The sequence below is a fragment of the Petaurus breviceps genome, unplaced genomic scaffold (assembly GCF_028583685.1).
Source record: "Petaurus breviceps papuanus isolate PSGF00001 unplaced genomic scaffold, PetGlider_PUasm1.0 90466, whole genome shotgun sequence".
Lineage (NCBI taxonomy): Eukaryota > Metazoa > Chordata > Mammalia > Diprotodontia > Petauridae > Petaurus > Petaurus breviceps.
Window position 1 is genome coordinate 78,800 of NW_027187260.1, and position 18,108 is coordinate 96,907.

The window sequence follows — 18,108 nt, forward strand, 5'->3', positions numbered from 1 at the left end:
ATTTCCATTTGAATTTTTATTTTATACAAAGTTTATCCCTGTTTATCCTAAAGAAGCCCAAAATGCCTAGTACTTTTGACCTGCTGAGTGTGCAATAAATCAATTAGATGAATTAACAAAGATAACTACAAATCTCTATTAAAAATTACATCACAAAATAATGGTTTTGATGCTGGCTTTATCAAAGCATTAAAATGCATGGCAAAAAGCTGTTCTTTGACTTCTGTCCTACAACATGTAAACGAACTCCCAATGACTTCCATTTACCAACCAGTAATTTTAATACAAGACTGGGGCCTATGTGTCTTCTTTTCCTCACCCTTCATAAAAAACAACTAGTGGGCTTTGAGAAACTGATTTTTTTTTTAAAGGAAGAACAGACCAGTTTAAAACAGGGGTCATGGCTACGAGACACTCTGGAAGAGCACCAGATGATTCCAAAGGACTCTATTTTCTTCTTTCATTTTGATGAGTGAAGAAAGGGGAGTCCCTCCTACTGTTCTTGTGCAATTAGTTTCTTTCTGTTACATTTCATTTACTTTCAATTAGTTTCAGGATAGTTTTAAGTTTAAAATAATTAAAGATTGCTATTAAGTGCTAGGTTTTCTTAAAAGGGTAATAGAAGGTCTTACCGGCTATAACATTGCCAACGTTGCCTCTAATGAATGACTAAGAAAAACATGAGCTGTGACTAATGCATTTAAAGACAAAAAATTGGCAGGATAGGTTGGGGAGGGACAGAGGAGGGAATTGCCATTTACATTCATGAATATATAGCCTTTAGTGGATTTTTGTTCCAAGGAACGTGAGAAAAAAATTGGAAGAAAAACAGATATGAAAATGAAACTACTTGATTTTCCCATGTATTTATTTATACAAGTACCACAGGACCTTCTCAAAAGGGCTGCCTACAATATTGTGTCTAACATACCTACCTGAAAGGGTTCTGTGACTATAGACATAGTTTTAATGGGGAGGGGAACCCTTTTCAATAAAGAAGAAAATGCATGCTATTTAGAATAGATTAAAAACATTTTCATGCCTTTTCTAATCTTCAAGATTAGAACTAATCTTGCTGTGAACTACTACTTCCTTTTCTCCAGTACTGCACAACTACAGTGAAGAAGGAAAGCTGTATTTAAAATAATAGAAACTTGGTTCTAATCCTATTAACCCAAGAATTTGATTGGTGAATTAAAGTACTACATTTATTCAATCAAAGTACATTCATTATGTACTACATCTAAATTCAGGGGAAAAGTATAGAATAACACTAATTCTTTTATTTTTTTCCCCCTTAATCTAATGTACTATCATGTAGAAAACGACCAGTGTTTTCTACTGAAGTATGTGTCTATTACCACCTTGGACTGCTGGGAGTACAAAAGAGCCAAATGGTCCAATGGATTAATTTCTTTCATGTAACATTTGCTAAACTGTAAGAATGGAGTTTAAAAACAAAACCAAAGAGGACCCAAATAGCATCAAGAGTGAATTTGATAGTTTTATATAAATTTTAGCCCTAGTAAAAAGTATTATTCTATGTTATTTTAATGCAAGAAAATAATCTTGCCTATAACATGGAAGGAAAAAAAGCAACATGTATTATTACTGGGGAATGAAGACAAGGATATAAAAACACATACATAAGTACTGTTCTAATGACATTACTTATCCTTTAGGTTAAATCCACTTTTAATGATTTTTAAAAAATCTGTAATTCCTAAAAGTAAAAAAAGTTTCAACAGAAACATTAAGATTTTTATGTTGCCTTTTTCTTCATTTTTTATTTTTGCAGACTGTTTTGAAACATGCCAAAACTCAAATGGCTAATGGCACTTTACAGTGTTGAAACAATAGCGAAATTAAATGCCTAACAAAAATAACTTAATGTAACATCTTTAAAGCTGAACCCTTCATTCTGATGCTGGGCGATTATTTAAAAATTGAGGTTTTGGGGGTTTTGTTTTTGTTTTTTCTGGGAGGGGGAAAGAATACACCTGTGATTTTAATGGCATAGGGAGCTCCCCCTACACATATCAGAGGGCACTGAAACTTTAAATGGTGCACAAAGTAGGGAGATAGCCTGGGAGGCAGGAACACTGGTTTCAAATCCTGCCTCTGACACAGACTTGGCAGAGCAACCCTGGATAGGTAGTAACAGTAGAGGTTACAAACAAAAACTATCAATCCTTAGTGATTTACTTGTAGTTCGTTAGCCATCATAACAGATAATTACACCAGCTATGACATCATTTCTAGCACCTCCTTTAACAAAAGCAGAAAAAAGGGTACAAATAGGTTATACTTAAGATATAATACATTGTTCAATTAGTCCTCAGCCCACTGAGAAGCTTTCTACAAGTACAACAGAGGCTTCTGTAACAATTTTCAGTCCTTTGGTGGATATTGCTCACTCATATTCATTTATGAAAAAAGTTTCTAATCAGACAACTAGATTAAAAAGTTATGATCTTATCTTGCAGTTCAATGAGATAATAATGGAATCTTTTAGGTTAAAAAGTCTAAATCTTGAAAGTACACCCATATTTTAGGTATGGCTTCAAAGAAGATATGCAACATTTCTACAAATAATTACCTTCATTACGGAGCAAGATTAATTTCTGTTAATATATCTTATGTTTATTGGTCATAAATGTGTTGTCAGACAAAATTATAGAGAATGTAGAGAAATATATTCAATTAAAAAAGACCTTAAATTCTAAGCTACAGATGAAAAGCAAACTAAACAAACAATATTTAGTTTTCTTTAACGGTCAGATGCATTTCACAGAATAAAGGTGGTTGATCCCTCCTTTTCAAATTAGTGTTGCAAATTTACAAGAGATCAATCATATTTACACTTTTTGCCCAACATCAAATAACCTGTAAAAAGTTTTTAGCTTGTTTTAAATTTCAAAAATAAATAGAAGCTTTCAACTGAAAGCATATATATTTATAGCTATCTGAAGTTAGAATATTTTTTAAGCTACATAGGAAAAAAATGCTCCCAGGCTTTTTAAGGGCCCACTGAGTTATATAAAGCCTCTTCTGTCCCAACATTTTCTTGAATTCAAGCGATATTTTCTTCCTGAAAAACGTGACCATCAGAGCTTTCACTTCAAACCATTCAATCCGTTTCCATGGCAGTACTTCGGGATTCCTTAGCTACCATAAGTCGCATTAGCTGACTATGGAATTTCTCAATCTTTTTTACATCTTGAGCCTGGTCTGTCCTGTATACCAGACACTGCAAAACAAAACAAAAAGTAGAGATTAACAAACATCAATCTGGAATGTGATTTCTTATCCTTTAATATTATCAACTTATAACTTCTCTTTGAAAGTGTATAGTACTGACACTAGACAAGATTCTGCCACTTATGGTTGTCCTACCCCTACTGAGGAAATATTAAGAGACATACTTAAGCTGCCCAAAATTATAATCTATGATTTAATTTCTTTAAATCTTGATAATCTTATCAAATTCTCAATGCCACTATAGCAAAAAAGATCAATCACATCCTAACATTTGAGAATACCCCTCCCTCAGGGCTGTCCAGTTAAAAAAAATTTATATACATACATACACACACACACACACACACACACACACACACAAAGATTTTGCTGTATACAATGTAAAGAGGTAAATACTCAGTCAAATACCTATGTCTTTCTTACCAAGTCCATTAATGAGTCAGTAATGTTACTGTGGGAGAAATTAGTTAAGTTTTGTGATCTACTTTTCTTTTCTAGGAAATTAAGAATAGGACAAAATTACTTGAAGGTCTTTGGTTCAAACCCTACCTGAGGTCAACCCAAGGCCTAAATTAAGATAGCTAAGTTGCCTATCCTACTTTTTACTATTAGAAATTCCATAAGCTTTCTCAGGAGTCTGGATCCAGTATTTAATTCCTTGACAAAAAAGTCCTAATTTTCCCTTACTATAATAAGTTCTTTTTTTTTCATTATAGATGAAGAACTAGCTTCTGTTATAAGAATAGTTCATGTCCCATATTGTATAAGATTATTAAAACATTTCTTAGGCTTTTTCTTTTGTCCAAGATAAAAGACTCACCTTTTGACCTGACCCACAGTGTTAGTCCTATGAATATCTTAAGTTACAAAAATGTTTTTTAATCTTTGGAAATATTTTTTAAAAACTACAAGACAGAGGCATAACTCTATGAATATAAAGGTCCTAGAAACTATATTTACTCCTTCCATACCCCTTCCCAAACTGGCCAAATATAAAATTTTAGCTAAAAAAAAAATCACTAATCTGAGGTTATTCATACAGCAACTTCTACCATATAGAACACTCTGAGTATAGGGGCAAACAGAATGACCCTCATTAATAATGACTATGGACATTACTATGTTACAGCATGATCTAACAAGATGATTATAATAATGATCCTTAGTTATTCCTTGATTTTGCTGTGGTATATTCAATATATTTTCGGCAGAGAAGCCTGTGATGATATTTTCAAAAGATTTCTAACCAGAATGTTTCAAATCCCAGATCTACTGCTGAATAGCTATCTGTCAAATGAATATGTTGGATTGGAGGATCTTTCAAAGATTTCTTTCAGCTCTCAACCCTATATTCTTTTCAGCATCCCAACACTCCAATCTTCCACCCTTAAATCAGTGGCTCAACAGAAAAAAAGTCTGACACTTCCTAATGGACCCAATACAATAAAAAGGGTTCTCAAGGGCTCTTGATCTTTTTTGTGTTATCCACCCCTTTGGCAGACTAGTGGAACCTATGGATTCCGCCTTTTGGAATGTTTTTAAATGAATGAAATATATAGAATTATAAAGTCAATTATATAGAAATACAGTTATCAAAATAGTTTTGAAAAAGCTCTGGTTCAGACAATGCTGACTATACCAAGATTATTTTCAAGATTTTACAAACCATGTACTCTGGTGCCTTTTAATTACATCAAAACATTACTAATTCATTCAACTTGTGTTACAATATATTTCCTAAGTCTTCCTGCCATATTTTTGTCTAACCAGTCTCTCATGTTTATTTTGGTTCTGGTCAATACCTGTTCCTATTGAGTTTCACCCTGCTCTTGGAAAATCATCCTTATCAATTAATAAAGATGTAGAATTTAATTTCTTTATTCCAAAGTATACAGCAAATCCATCCAGTTAAGTGCTATATGTAAACAATAAACATATTTTTGTTTCCTTCATTTAGGTCTCTGATACAAGTATTAGGTAGCAGACTCTAGGACTAACCCTTTGGCCCAGCACTTGATAGGCCACATACTACTCTACCCATTGATGATCAAATGGTACCATCTAGTTTACTGTCCACATGCCTGGCAGGAACAGTTTCGCAATTCTATCTTCATCACTTTTTGAGAACATCATCAACGTAGTATCACTTTAATGAGGTCCAAATTCAGTAAGTTATATTTATTGCTTCCCTCTTGCCTTCACAGCCCAATATTCTACCACATGAAATTAAAAACATGGCTTATGATTGTGCAATATTAAGCAATTTTCAAAGTACCCTGTAATTGCCATCAACCCCTGCTGACCAAAGTATATTCAACTTTCTATAGTGTACACATATATCCTGTGTGTGGGTATGTGCACGCGTACGCGCACGTGCGCACACACACACACACGATTATGACAGAAAAAGATCTTGGGACTACATGAGTCAGCCACACAAGCAAGACACTGGAATGCATAAATGGGAGTTTAGAACGTAGAAACCAAAAAGGTATATTCTCATTTCTAGTCAAGTGATTACTATTATGCTTCACTTTGGGTACTGTAAGTAAGAGAAGACACACAGAACTCAAACAAATTATTCAATCTGGAAATGAAAGGCTGCAATAGCCATCACATATACAAAACATTACACAAAAAACTATCTGTTGGCCACTAAATCCAGAACAAAAGGAAATGAGTTGAAGCTGAATTTAGTTAGTAGTAGAATTATAGGTGAGAATTGTATAAGAGCAAGGAACACTATACAATGTGATGAATTATTATGTAAAGATTTTTCGCTGTCAGGGTCCTTTTAGGGAGATAGGCTAGATTATATTTTTGGTCCACTTAAACATAATCATAATAGCATTTACATAACACTTCTGGGTTTACAAAGTGCTTTACAAATATTATCTCATTTAATTTCCACAATAATCCTGTAAAGTAGCTGTTATTATTATCCTCATTTTACAAATTAAGAAACTGAGGCAGAAAGATATTAAATGACTTGATTAGGGCCATACATCTAATAACTTTGTCTGAGACTGGATCTGAACTTAGATCCTCCTGACTCCAAGTCAAGTACTCTCTATCCACTACAATAACTAGCTACCCCAAAATCTGTAATACATGAACCTGTGATAGTTTTTAAAGTCCACTGAGAATATGAAATAGGAAAAACATCCTACTAAGCAAGTCTTACCATATGAAACAATACATTTTAAATAAGTCTTTTGTATATACAGTTCTTATATCTATAGTATTCCTCTATATTACTGAGATATACATTATCATTACCAGAGGATAAAGGTACTGCCTTTAAAGTTTAAGCTGTCTATATATTAATTTTGTCTTTCTATGTTCATGTTCTAATCTTATTAAAGAACATATTTTCAGTCTGCTACCTACCTATCCTTGGGCTAGACACAACCTTTCATTTTCTTATCACTAAAAAGAGATTAAAAGAGAACTTTTCTAAAGTCCTGTTAAGCTCTAAAATTCTATGCCTCCTCTTTAAAAGATGTAGCTCTCTGTTCTATAACAAATTAATCACAAGTAACCATCAAGATTTTCTTTATATTAATATTCAAGGTTCTAATACATTCAGTTTCTTGCTTTAAGGAAATGAAGCTTTCAGTCTTCCTTTTTACTGTTACTTGACCCAATTTAACAGACTGTTCTCCAAGGAGGTGGAATAATCATTAAAAATATAAGACTGCACATCACTGAAAAGCATTATAACCACAAAGTATACTGTAACATACAACCAAAGATCATATAAACAATAATTTAAAACTTCTAAGGGATTAGCCCCTGAGCAGAGGTTTTTAACCTTTTTTGTACCATGGACCCCTCACTTTGGTAGTCTATTGAAATCTATGGACAGCTTCTAAGAATGTTTTGTTGCCTACACTGACAGTTGAAGAAATGCTAAATTTCAGTTGGAGGGTAACAACATAATTTTTTCCCCATCCAAATTCATAGACCACCTGAAATCTATCTAAAATGGACTCCAGATTAAGAACCTCTATCATAGAGGTTAGAGTTCTAAGTAGAGATAAAAACCTGATGTCTTCCTTATTAAATAATCTAATTCCAGTTATATGTTCTAATTATGGTGCTGCCACAGTGTCTGTTCTATTTATTCTAATATATTCTGAGAGCTGGTTTCTACATGCCCCTTACATGAAGGTGGTCAAAAGAAAACAACAACTAGCATGGATGTAGTATGGTATACTAAAGAAGCAAGTTGAATTACTTTCCAAAACCCCAACAAAAGTTGTTTCTGAAGCAATGTTCCTGAACTTGGAATACAGAACAAAACAACATCATTATGGAGTAATTTGCATAAAGTCTATGATTAATTCTTAACAAATGGTTAACCCAGGAAACTCAAACTTGTACAATGAATAAAAATTTATACTTACAACTAAATCATCTGTTACTTTGATACACAGATTTCCATCTGAGTGCCTATATTTGAGAACCACACGTGCCTGAAACAATACAATTTTAGAAACAGTGAAGAGAGCTGATTTTTTTTTATGAATTTAGCTTTAATAAAACAGATGTCAAATAATATCTTTGGTATCCACTTATCATGCAATTTCCCCTTCTCACAACCAAACCATTTAAAAATGTATACTTTTAAGAAGAATTTATATTACTGAAGTAGAAACAGCACTTTTATTTTAAGTGGATTTATATAATGCTAGTATCCAAATATAGCAGCTTTGTTTGGGAGTTATTTTTATTACCATGATGATAAAAATTAAACTATTTTAGAACTTTACTGGGAACATGGAATAAGGTTTGAACTGAAAAGAGACCTAACAATGCTGTGCTTGCTTTCATCAGGTTAGTCCTAATGAATGACATGGGAAATAAAAAGTTTTTAAGCAAAGGGTAGGTTCAGATGTCATTCTGGACCAATCAGTGAGGAAAGAATTGTGACATGCTCAAACTTGTGTTTTAGTAAGATCAATGTGAAAGCTGCACAAAAGATGGACTGGAGTGGTAAGAGACTTGAAACAGGTAGACATATCAATAGGCTATTGCAATAGCTCAGTTGTGAAGTGATGAGGTTCACCTAGCTCACCACCCTGAACTAGGGTGGTGAAAGAATCAAAGGAGAGAAGGGGGCACATATAAGAAATGTTTCAAAGGTAGAATCGACAGGAGTTGGCAACAAATTGGATGAGGGAGGAGTGAGACTGGTGAACGAATAATAACATCTAAGTTGTAAGCCTGGTGTAATGGTAATGTAATTTGAATTTGTTGGCAAAGGTAGCAGGTACTTAGCACTTAGTAACTGATCAAGCCTCTGTTGGGGAAACAGAAGGTATGAACTCTTGCCTGCTGTTACTGATGTAACAGGAAGGGGTTGGCTGAAACAGGAAGTAGGTAATGCTGTGTATATAAGAAAAGCCCCAAAGAGGCACAGTCAGAATTTCTTGGGACCAGCATCTGGTGGCAGAGCAGCTACAGAAGAGAGAATCGAGAAATGAGCCAGAATTTCCTGAGAACTTGTGGTGGCGGAGCTTCTTCTGAACAGGAGCCCAGGAGACAGAGGAGCCCAGGAGAAGACTGAGGAAGCATGACTGGGATGCTGAGACTGTTTGTGGCTTAGTTGAGCCTTGAATTCCCTGGAGCAGAAATGGTGAAGGTTCTGACATGGACCAGACCCTGTGAACTTCAGTGTGGAGCAGGACCTACCCAGAGAGCTGGACAAGGAACTGGGAGCTGTCTGCCATTGAACCCAGGTGATAGTCCAGTGAATCCAGGCAGAATCTGGGACCATGGAAGGGGATCCAGGTAATCTGAGAATAGGCCCCAAGTCAAGATGAAAAGACCTCTCTGTGGGTACTGAGTAAGGATGAAATTGTAGTTTACTAGTGACCTAGGGGCAGAGGATTTGTGTATTATTGCTGAATAAGTGACTGATTGAGTTAATCAAGACTTTGTCCCAAGAGTGGAAGACTTTGCTGAATAAGTGACTGACTGAGTTAACTTAACAGTGCCCTATGTATGGAACACTTTGACTATTGTATTTTGAGACTATATTGTGATACTGATTGAGTTAACTAAAGACTTTGCCCCATGAGTGGAAGACTTTGACTACTGTACTTTGAGATGACTGTTCTTTGTTCTAAATATTGTGACCACTTTAGTGAAAACTATGTGGCCATTTTAATGATAAGCTGTTATGATTTTCTGTGATAAGTTGTAATATTGTGAATGCTGTACCTTGATTTTCTGTGGAGGTTTTGCTTTGATTTGTTAAGGAATCGAGTGCTCACTATACAGTATAATCAGAACCTTAAAAGCTGTTCACAGTAGCAGTTCTGAAAAGCTGCTTGTGCATGGCATTACACCTAGCTAACTGGAAAGAGAAAGAGAGAAGTTAGGAAGAGGGCAGGGTTTGGGAGTGGGAAGAATGTGAAGATGAGTTCTGTTTTGGACATGTTGAGTTTAAGATTCAGTTCAAAATGTCCAATAGACAGTTGGAAATGCAAGACTGGAAGTCAGCAGAGAAGTTAAGGCTGAACAAATAAATCTGAGAATTATAAACAGATGATAGTTGGAACCATGAGAGCTGATGGTATCACCAAGTGGCGGAGAGGAAGAGGAGAAACAGAGAGGAGAAATGAGGGAGTGGAGAGGGAAGGAGAGCCCAGGGCAGAATCGGTGACGAAGAGGCATGACCTGGATTGAGATCCAGTAAGAAAGAGACCGAGAAGTAGCAATACTTCTCAGAAAAGTAGGAGATCTAAGAGAGAGCAGTCTCACAAAAGCCCAGAGAGAAGAGACTATCAAGGAGAAGGGGATGATTCACAGTGATAAAGGCTACAGGTGGGTCAAGAAGGATAAAGACTGAGAAAAGGTCACTTGATTTGGCAATCATGACATCATTGGTAAACAGAAAGAGCAATAACTCCTCAGAACATACCCAATAAGCTTAGGTAATATATTAATTTTTCCAAGCAGGTAGAGCTGAAAGTGGAGACAGTCCAGAAGGCTATTCTCTAATACATACCCACATCAATCTAATATTGACCTTTTGGCTGGCTATACTACAAGATGTATAATGTTGGTATATTATTTCCAAAATAGAAAAGCATTCAAAATCAACATTTTCAAGAAAATTTTCAGAAGAAAAAAAAAATCACTACTATGAACTCTCCCACTCATTACAGTTGATCTGCTGCTCTGTCTACTAAACACAAACATCAAAAAGAATGGAATAACTTCACTAATTTTGCAGCCCATCAAAATCCATTCAAGTATGGTATTCAAACTTAAAGGAACCCTTTATATTTTATATATTACATTTTCTAAAGAAAACAACTAGTGTAATATGTACCCTCTTACATTAGAATTTTGAGAACTATGATCTCCAAGGCTAACAATGATTTCTTTATTGCTAAATCCAGGACCCTTTTCATAGTCCTCATCTCTCTTATCTCCTCTTTATAATTTAACCCTAATCATCATATATCCTCTGAACACTCCTCCCTAGATTTTCGTGATGCTGCTCTCCCCTAGCTGTCCTCCTATCTGAATGACTGCTTCTTAGTCTCTTTTGTTTTATCATGCATTCCATGTCCCCCATCAGGAAATCTACACTGGCACTTTGTCCTTACACTGTCCTTTCTTCTCTCTCTAGATCTTTTTTGCTCATGTCATCAGCAACCATGAACTCAAAGTAAAGTCTATAAATGACTCTCAAGTCTATATATCCTGAGTTATCCACAAAATCTCACATCCATCCCAATCTCTCTACTAAGATCACCAACATCCTAGTTTAATGCCTTAGTTCTCATCGCCTCTGAACTGACTGGTCTCCTTATTTCTAATGTCTTTCTCCTTTCCAATCTGTCCAGTTGTCAAACTGAAATATAGGTCTGATTGCCATGCCTACTCATGATGCTTCAGTGTATCTCTATTGTGCTTTAGAATAAAGTGCAGGTTCATGTTTTCTTTCACAAAATGACTAATATAGTAATGTTTTGTGTAACTGAACATGTATAACCTATATCATCATATTGCTTACTGTCTCAGGGAGGGGGGAGGTGAGAAAGAAAATTTGGGACCCCCCAATTTTTAAACCCTCAAAGGTGTTTTGGAAGCCCAAAAATGTTAAACATGATTGATTGTATATGTATAACCTATATCAGATTGCTTGTCTTTGGGGAGGGAGACAAATTTGGAACTCAAAATCTTATTAAAAAATGAATGCTGAAAACTATCTTTACATATAATTTGAAAAAAACTATTTACAAAAAAATTAAAGTGTTCAGAAAACAAAAAAAAGAAAATGTTAAAAACAGTTTTTACTGATAACTGTGGAAAAATAAACTATTTTAAAACAAGAATAAAATACAAAGGGCAGCTATGTGGCGCAGTGAATAGTGCACACGCCCTGGAGTCAGGAGGACCTGAGTTCAAATCCGGCCTCAGATACTTAATACAAAAACTAGCCATGTGACCTTGGGCAACTCACTTAACCCCAATTGCCCTCCAAAAAGCAAAAAAAAAAAAAAAAAAAAAAAAGAATAAAATACAAACCCCTCTATTTGGTATATGGAGCCCTCCACAACCAATATATACTCTTCTTCCAAACAACTGTATACCAGACCCTATGTTCCAACCAAATCACCCTACCTGATGTTCCTTGTACTGTTTATTCCATCCCCCACCTCATGCCTTTCTTTTCAGGCTCTTCTTCCTTATCTCTTCTGCCTCTTGGAATCTCTAGCTCCATTCAAGAATGTTCAAATGTCAACTCCTACAAGTGGCCTTTCCTGATCTTTTCAGTGGTTTCTGGACCTCCCTCCACTCCACCCCATTAGGCTGTATTTCCACATGGTTCCATACTTCCCCTCCTACTTCCCTTTTGGATGAGAACTCTTGAGCCCAGGAACTATCTGCATCTCTATCTTTGTATAGAGATTAAGCACCCACCTGGAGGGGGATGCTTAATAAATTTTTTTAAATTGAATTAAACCTCTGAACTTAGAGAAAGGACAGATGTCATTATTTTCCAAGGAACTACATATATGACAATAGGGAAGGTAAACATCATACTTTGCCCTACCACCATCACACTTAGACAGGCTTTCATTAGTTCTTATCCCATTCTCAGGGTAATGAAATATATGTGTGTGTATGTGAACAAACACACACACACTTAAAGCCCCAATACATTTTTCACCAGAGTATGGTGCCAGGAAGACAATAAGAATGGTAATGTAACTTCCTAAAAGACTAACTCAATTTATTAATACAATGCTAAGGAATCTTTTCAAGTCTCTATGAGGTACAAACACATTTGCATGTGCATTTTTACATACATATGAAGTCTTATCTTGATTAGATATTTATCACTCCTAATATCTTCAACTTCATTCCTCTATATCCAATCTAAAGTTAAGTGTAATGCTTTTAACATAGTATGCCAGTTCCATGCTATTTTCAAATTACTCACACAAGTTAGCAACAGAATCTTTTAAAATGTTATTTCAACAAAAAAATTGCATAAATTGGTCTCAATGTGGATACACTAATTTCTGTAGCAATCCTAATGACTAAATTTTTTTTTAAAATTAAGGATATTATACATTCCTTTTTCTCCAAAGAGTGCTAGGAGAAATATTAAGCCTTCTATGTAATTAGCATAAATACCAGTTAGAAGTCAGGAGGAGGGAAGTAAAGAAGCAATATAGGTCAAGTACCTGTGATCTTTTAAGTAGTAAAACTATAATTTACACACATACTTAACACCTACTAAGTGTAGGGAACTGTGCTGAGGCTAAAAGACACAAGGCAAAAGGTAAATATTTCTTACTCCCTGGAAGGAACTAAAGCTTAAAAAAAAAATTTTTTTTTAAAGATCTTACATAATGCTGTCCAGTTTTACCCTAGTCTTTGTGACCCCATTTGGCAAAGGTACTGAAGTGGTTTGCCATTTCCTTCTCCAGTTCATTTTACAGATGAGGAAGCTAAGGTATAAACAGGGTGAAGTCCAGGGTCACACTGCTAGGCAGTATCTAAGGCCAGATTTTAACTCAGGGAGATGAGTCTTCTAGAACAGTATTCTATTACATTCATGTACCACAGCTTGTTCAGTCATTCCTCAGTCGATGGGTAACCCTCAATTTCTAATTCTTTGCCACCACAAAAAGAGAAGGTAGACGTATTTTTGTACATGTAGGTCCTTTCCCCATTTTTTATAATCTCTTGGGTAGTGGTGGTTTTGCTGGATCAAAGGGTATGCAGTTTGGATTGCCCTTCGTGCATTGTTCCAAATTGCTCTAAGGGAAATAAATCATCCAGACTTCAGGTCCAGCACTATATCCACTATGCCATCTGGCTGCCCCAGAGCATTACACATAGCACTGAACTGAATAAAGGTGCTTACAAATGTTCAATTGAGGGAAGTGGAGTCTGGGAATGTGACATCTATTTATATAAGATCAACACAAAAGTACTTGACCTCAGTCTAGACAGAAGATAAGGATTCTGAAGGGCAGAGCTAGAGAACTAGGATCTTGGAGTTATGTATGAGAGAATAGCTAGTATGGTAGAAAGGTAGAATGTTGTGAGTTATGAGGCAGTGGAAGCCAAGGCAGGCAACTCTTTCCAGCAATTTAGCAGTGCAGAGGATTAAAGTGGCAGAATAAAGATTTTTTTAATCATGATTAATCAGTGAACCTAATTTAATTTACTGAGAAGTTAGAGACTATGAGTTTAAAAACTCAGCCATTCCCTAAAATGAATACAGCTTATTTCCTATTGTAATAATGTAAACTAAAATGGGTTGGGATTTAAATTTAATAAATCCAGTTAAGTAACTGGGGTGTATTCAGGGTTGATAGGTTGAGGACCAGGAGAGAAATTTTTTAAAAAAGGCATCATGGCGGGTGGGGGAAGGGGAACACAAAAACAAAGTAAAAAAGTGCACAGCAGAGAACAAAAGAACACTTACAAGGAAGTAAAGATGGATAATTTTCAACACAATGTGTATATTATCATACAGGGTTTTTTTTAATAAAATTTATTGTTATACATTTTGAATCTTTTCTTATGTTCTACTATGCACACGACATGCTTTTTTTTCTTTCTTTGGATTTAAGTTCCAATATTTAAGTTTTTGATGTTTTTGTTCCTTTTATCTATTCTGTATTTGTGTTAAAATAAAATTTTGAGGAAAAAAAAAGGCATCATTCCACATTTTTGGTGCAAAGAATCTGCAATTTATGATTCTCACTGAAATGAATTAAAATATACTGGCAAAGTATTTCATATTTCATCTCAACAAACACTGACTATTGACTGCAGAAAGCATAATGCTAAACACTGGACAAAAAATAAAATCTTTAGATAAAACATGGTCTCTATCTTCACGAAGCAGGGAAGACCAAGATATAAACTAAAAAGACAATATGAAAATAGCTACAAGCAAAGTCTCAAAGAAAAATGCAAATTGGACCTAAGGCCAGCAAGAATTCCTGGAAGAGTTAAAGAAAGAGAAAAGAGTGGTGGTAAGGAAAAAATTGGGGAAAAAAAATGAAAATTATAAAAATGAACAGTTCAGTAAATGAGGTGCATATACACAAAAACAAAACTGAAGAAAATACCACCATAAAAAACAATTGGCTAAATGTATTTTTTTTAAAAAGGCGCAAAAATTCACTGAAGGAAAGAAGTCCTTTAAAAGCTGAATAAATGGAAAAGGAAGTACAATATTATTGCTCACTGAAGAAAAGAATGCCCTAAAAATTAGAATTGGGCAAATGGAAGCTAATAACTCCTTGAGACTTCAAGAAACATTAAAATAAAGTCAAAAGAATGAAAAAGGGATGGCTAGGAGTCAGGAGGACCTGAGTTCAAATCTGACCTCAGACACTTAACACAAAAATAGCCATGTGACCTTGGGCAAGTCACTTAACCCCAACTGCCCTGTTTTCCTCCTCTAAAAAAAAAGGATGAAAAAGTATGGGGCAGCTAGGTGAATAAAGCGCCAGCCCTGGAGTCAGGAGGACCTAAGTTCAAATCCAGCCTAAGTGATGATGCATAAGATCCAGCCTAAGTGATGATGCATAAGTGTCTGCACTTAACACAAAAAACTAGCTGTGTGACCTTAGGCAAGTCACAACCCCAACTGCCCTACCTTCCCCCCTCCAAAAAGCAAAAGAAAGAAAGAAAGGAAGAAAGGAAGAAAGGAAGAAAGGAAGAAAGAAAGAAAGAAAGAAAGAAAGAAAGAAAGAAAGAAAGAAAGAAAGAAAGAAAGAAAGAAAGAAAGAAAGAAAGGAAGGAAGGAAGGAAGGAAGGAAGGAAGGAAGGAAGGAAAGAAAGAAAGAAAGAAAGAAAGAAAGAAAGAAAGAAAGAAAGAAAGAGGAAGAAAGGAAGAGGGAAATAGTTTCAGAAAACACCTATATGAAGACATGTATGAACTGATGCAAAGTGAAGTGAGAAAAGCTGGAAGATCATTGGGCAAAGTAACAGCAAAGTTAAATGATGATCAACTGTGAAAGACTTGGTTACTCCGATCAATACAATGACCCGAAACAATTCCAAAGGGCTCATAATGAAAAAATGCTTTGTTTTTGTTCAGTCACTCAGTCGTGTTTGACTTTTCATGACACCATGGACCATATCATACTAGGTCTTTCTATTGTCCACTATCTGCTGAAGTCTGTCCAAGATCATATTCACTGTTTCCATGACACAATCTAATCAACTCATTTTCTGTTGTCCCCATTGCCTTTTGCTTTCAATCTTTCCCAATATCAGGGTCTTTTCTGGTAAGTCCTGTCTTCTCATTATGCAAAGTATTTACATTTTGGTTTTAATATTTTACTTTCCAATTAATAATTTAAATTAATTTCTTTAAATATTGAATGATTTGATCTCCTTGGGGTCCAGGAGACTCTTAAAAGTCTTCTTCAAGATGTGGGAAAACTGGAACATAATGCATTGTTGGTACAGTTGTGAAATGATCCAACCATTCTGGAAAGCAATTTGGAACTAAGACCAAAAGGCTAAAAAAATGTGCATATCCTCTGACCCTGCAATACTGCTTCTAAGTCTGTATCCCAAAAAGATCATAAAAACAGGAAAAGGATCAAATATTTACAAAATGTACAAAAATATTTATAGCACCTCTTTTTGTGGTGTCAAAGAATTGAAAATTGAGGAGATGTCCTTCAATAAGGGAATGAACTCAACAGGTTGTAGTATATGAATGTAATGGAATATTATTATGCTATAAGAAATGATGAACAAGTGGACTTCAGAAAAACCTGGAAAGACTTATATGAACTGATGCTTAGTGAAACGAGCAGAACCAGGAGACCACCATACATGGTAAAAAGCCACATCATACAATGACTGACTCTGACAGACTTAGCTCTCCTCAGCAATCTAAGACAACTCCAAGGGATTCATGATGGAATTTGCTCTTTTTCTTTTGTTGTTTTGTTTTGTTTCTTCTTTCTCATGGTTCCTCCCACTGATTTTAATTTTTTTTTTTACATCATGACTAATGTCAAAATGTCTAATATGAATGTATATGTAGAGCCTACATCAGATTGCACATTGTCTTGGGGAGGAGGGAAGAGAAGAAAATTTAAAACTCAAAATTTTGTGTAAGGGAATGTTGAAAATCAAATTTTTTTTAAAAAAGTCTTCTCCAGCACTATAATTTGAAAATGTCAATTCTGCAGTGTTCAGCTTTTGTTATAGTCCAGGCTCTCAAAGCCATACATCGCTACTTGAAAAACCATAGCTTTAACTATACACACCTTTGTTGGCAAGTCAATGCCTCTACTTTTTAGTACACTGTCTAGATTTACCATAGCTTTTCTTCTAAGGGGCAAGCATCTTTTAATTTCATGGCTGCAGTTCCTGTACACAGTGATCTTTGAGCCCAAGAATATAAAATTTGACTCTGCTTCCATTTCTCCTCCCTCTATTTACCAGAAAATGATGGGACCAGTTGCTATGACTTTAGTTGTTTCTTTTTTTAGTTTCAAAAACCAGCTTTTACACTCTCCTCTCTCACCCTCATTAAGAGGGATAATTTTGGGGCAGCCAGGTAGCACAGCGAGTAAGAGCACCGGCTCCAGTGTTGAAAAGACCTGGAGATCGAATCCCAGGCTCAGACACTTAGCACCCACCCAGAAACACCTGGCCATGTAACCTTGAGCAAGTTACTTAACCCCAATTGCTTAGGGGTGGCCAAGTGGCTCAGCGAGTAAGAGTACCGGCTCCAGTGTCGGGATGACCTGGATCAAATCTGGGCTCAGATACTCAGCACCACACCCAGAAATAACTGGCCATGTAACCTTGAGCAAGTTACTTAACCCCGATTGCTTTAAAAAAAAAAAAAGAGGGATAATTTCTCATTACTTTCTACCATCAGAATGGTATCATCTGTGTATCTGAGATGTTATTATTTCTCCCCACAACCTTGCTTCCCAGCTTTCAATTCATCCAACCTGGCATTTCAAATGAATGTAAGTATAATATGTACATATGTATATAGATAAGTATGAGTATTTATGTAAAAAAAATGCTATCCCCCCACCTCCAAAGAGAGAACAGATGAAATCTGAGTACAAACAAGTATAACTGTCTCTTTTTTTTTGCTTTTTTTTGCAATATGGTTAACACATAACTGATATATTGTTTGTCTTCTCAATGGGTAAGGGAGAGGAAAGAAGGGGAGAGAATCTGGAACTCAAAATTTAAAAAGAAAAATAGTCAAAAATAAATAACAAATTTGGGAAGGGGAAAAAAAAGAATTAACAGCTTGGAACAACAGGTACAAAAACCTTACAAAAGAATGTAAGTCCCTGAAAA

At 35.4% G+C, this 18,108-nt stretch overlaps 1 protein-coding gene across 1 annotated transcript in view; it reads right to left on the minus strand.

Moving 5' to 3' along the window:
- Positions 1-2,621: 2,621 nt before the first annotated feature.
- SRP9 (signal recognition particle 9) overlaps positions 2,622-18,108 on the minus strand; it is a 28,250-nt gene continuing 12,763 nt past the window's right edge. The window contains exons 2-3 of the mRNA XM_069062573.1: positions 7,671-7,739; positions 2,622-3,250 (exon numbers count right to left, since the gene is read on the minus strand). Coding sequence (XP_068918674.1) covers positions 3,131-3,250; positions 7,671-7,739 — 189 coding nt within the window. The 3' untranslated portion in view covers positions 2,622-3,130. The remainder of the gene's footprint in view (positions 3,251-7,670; positions 7,740-18,108) is intronic.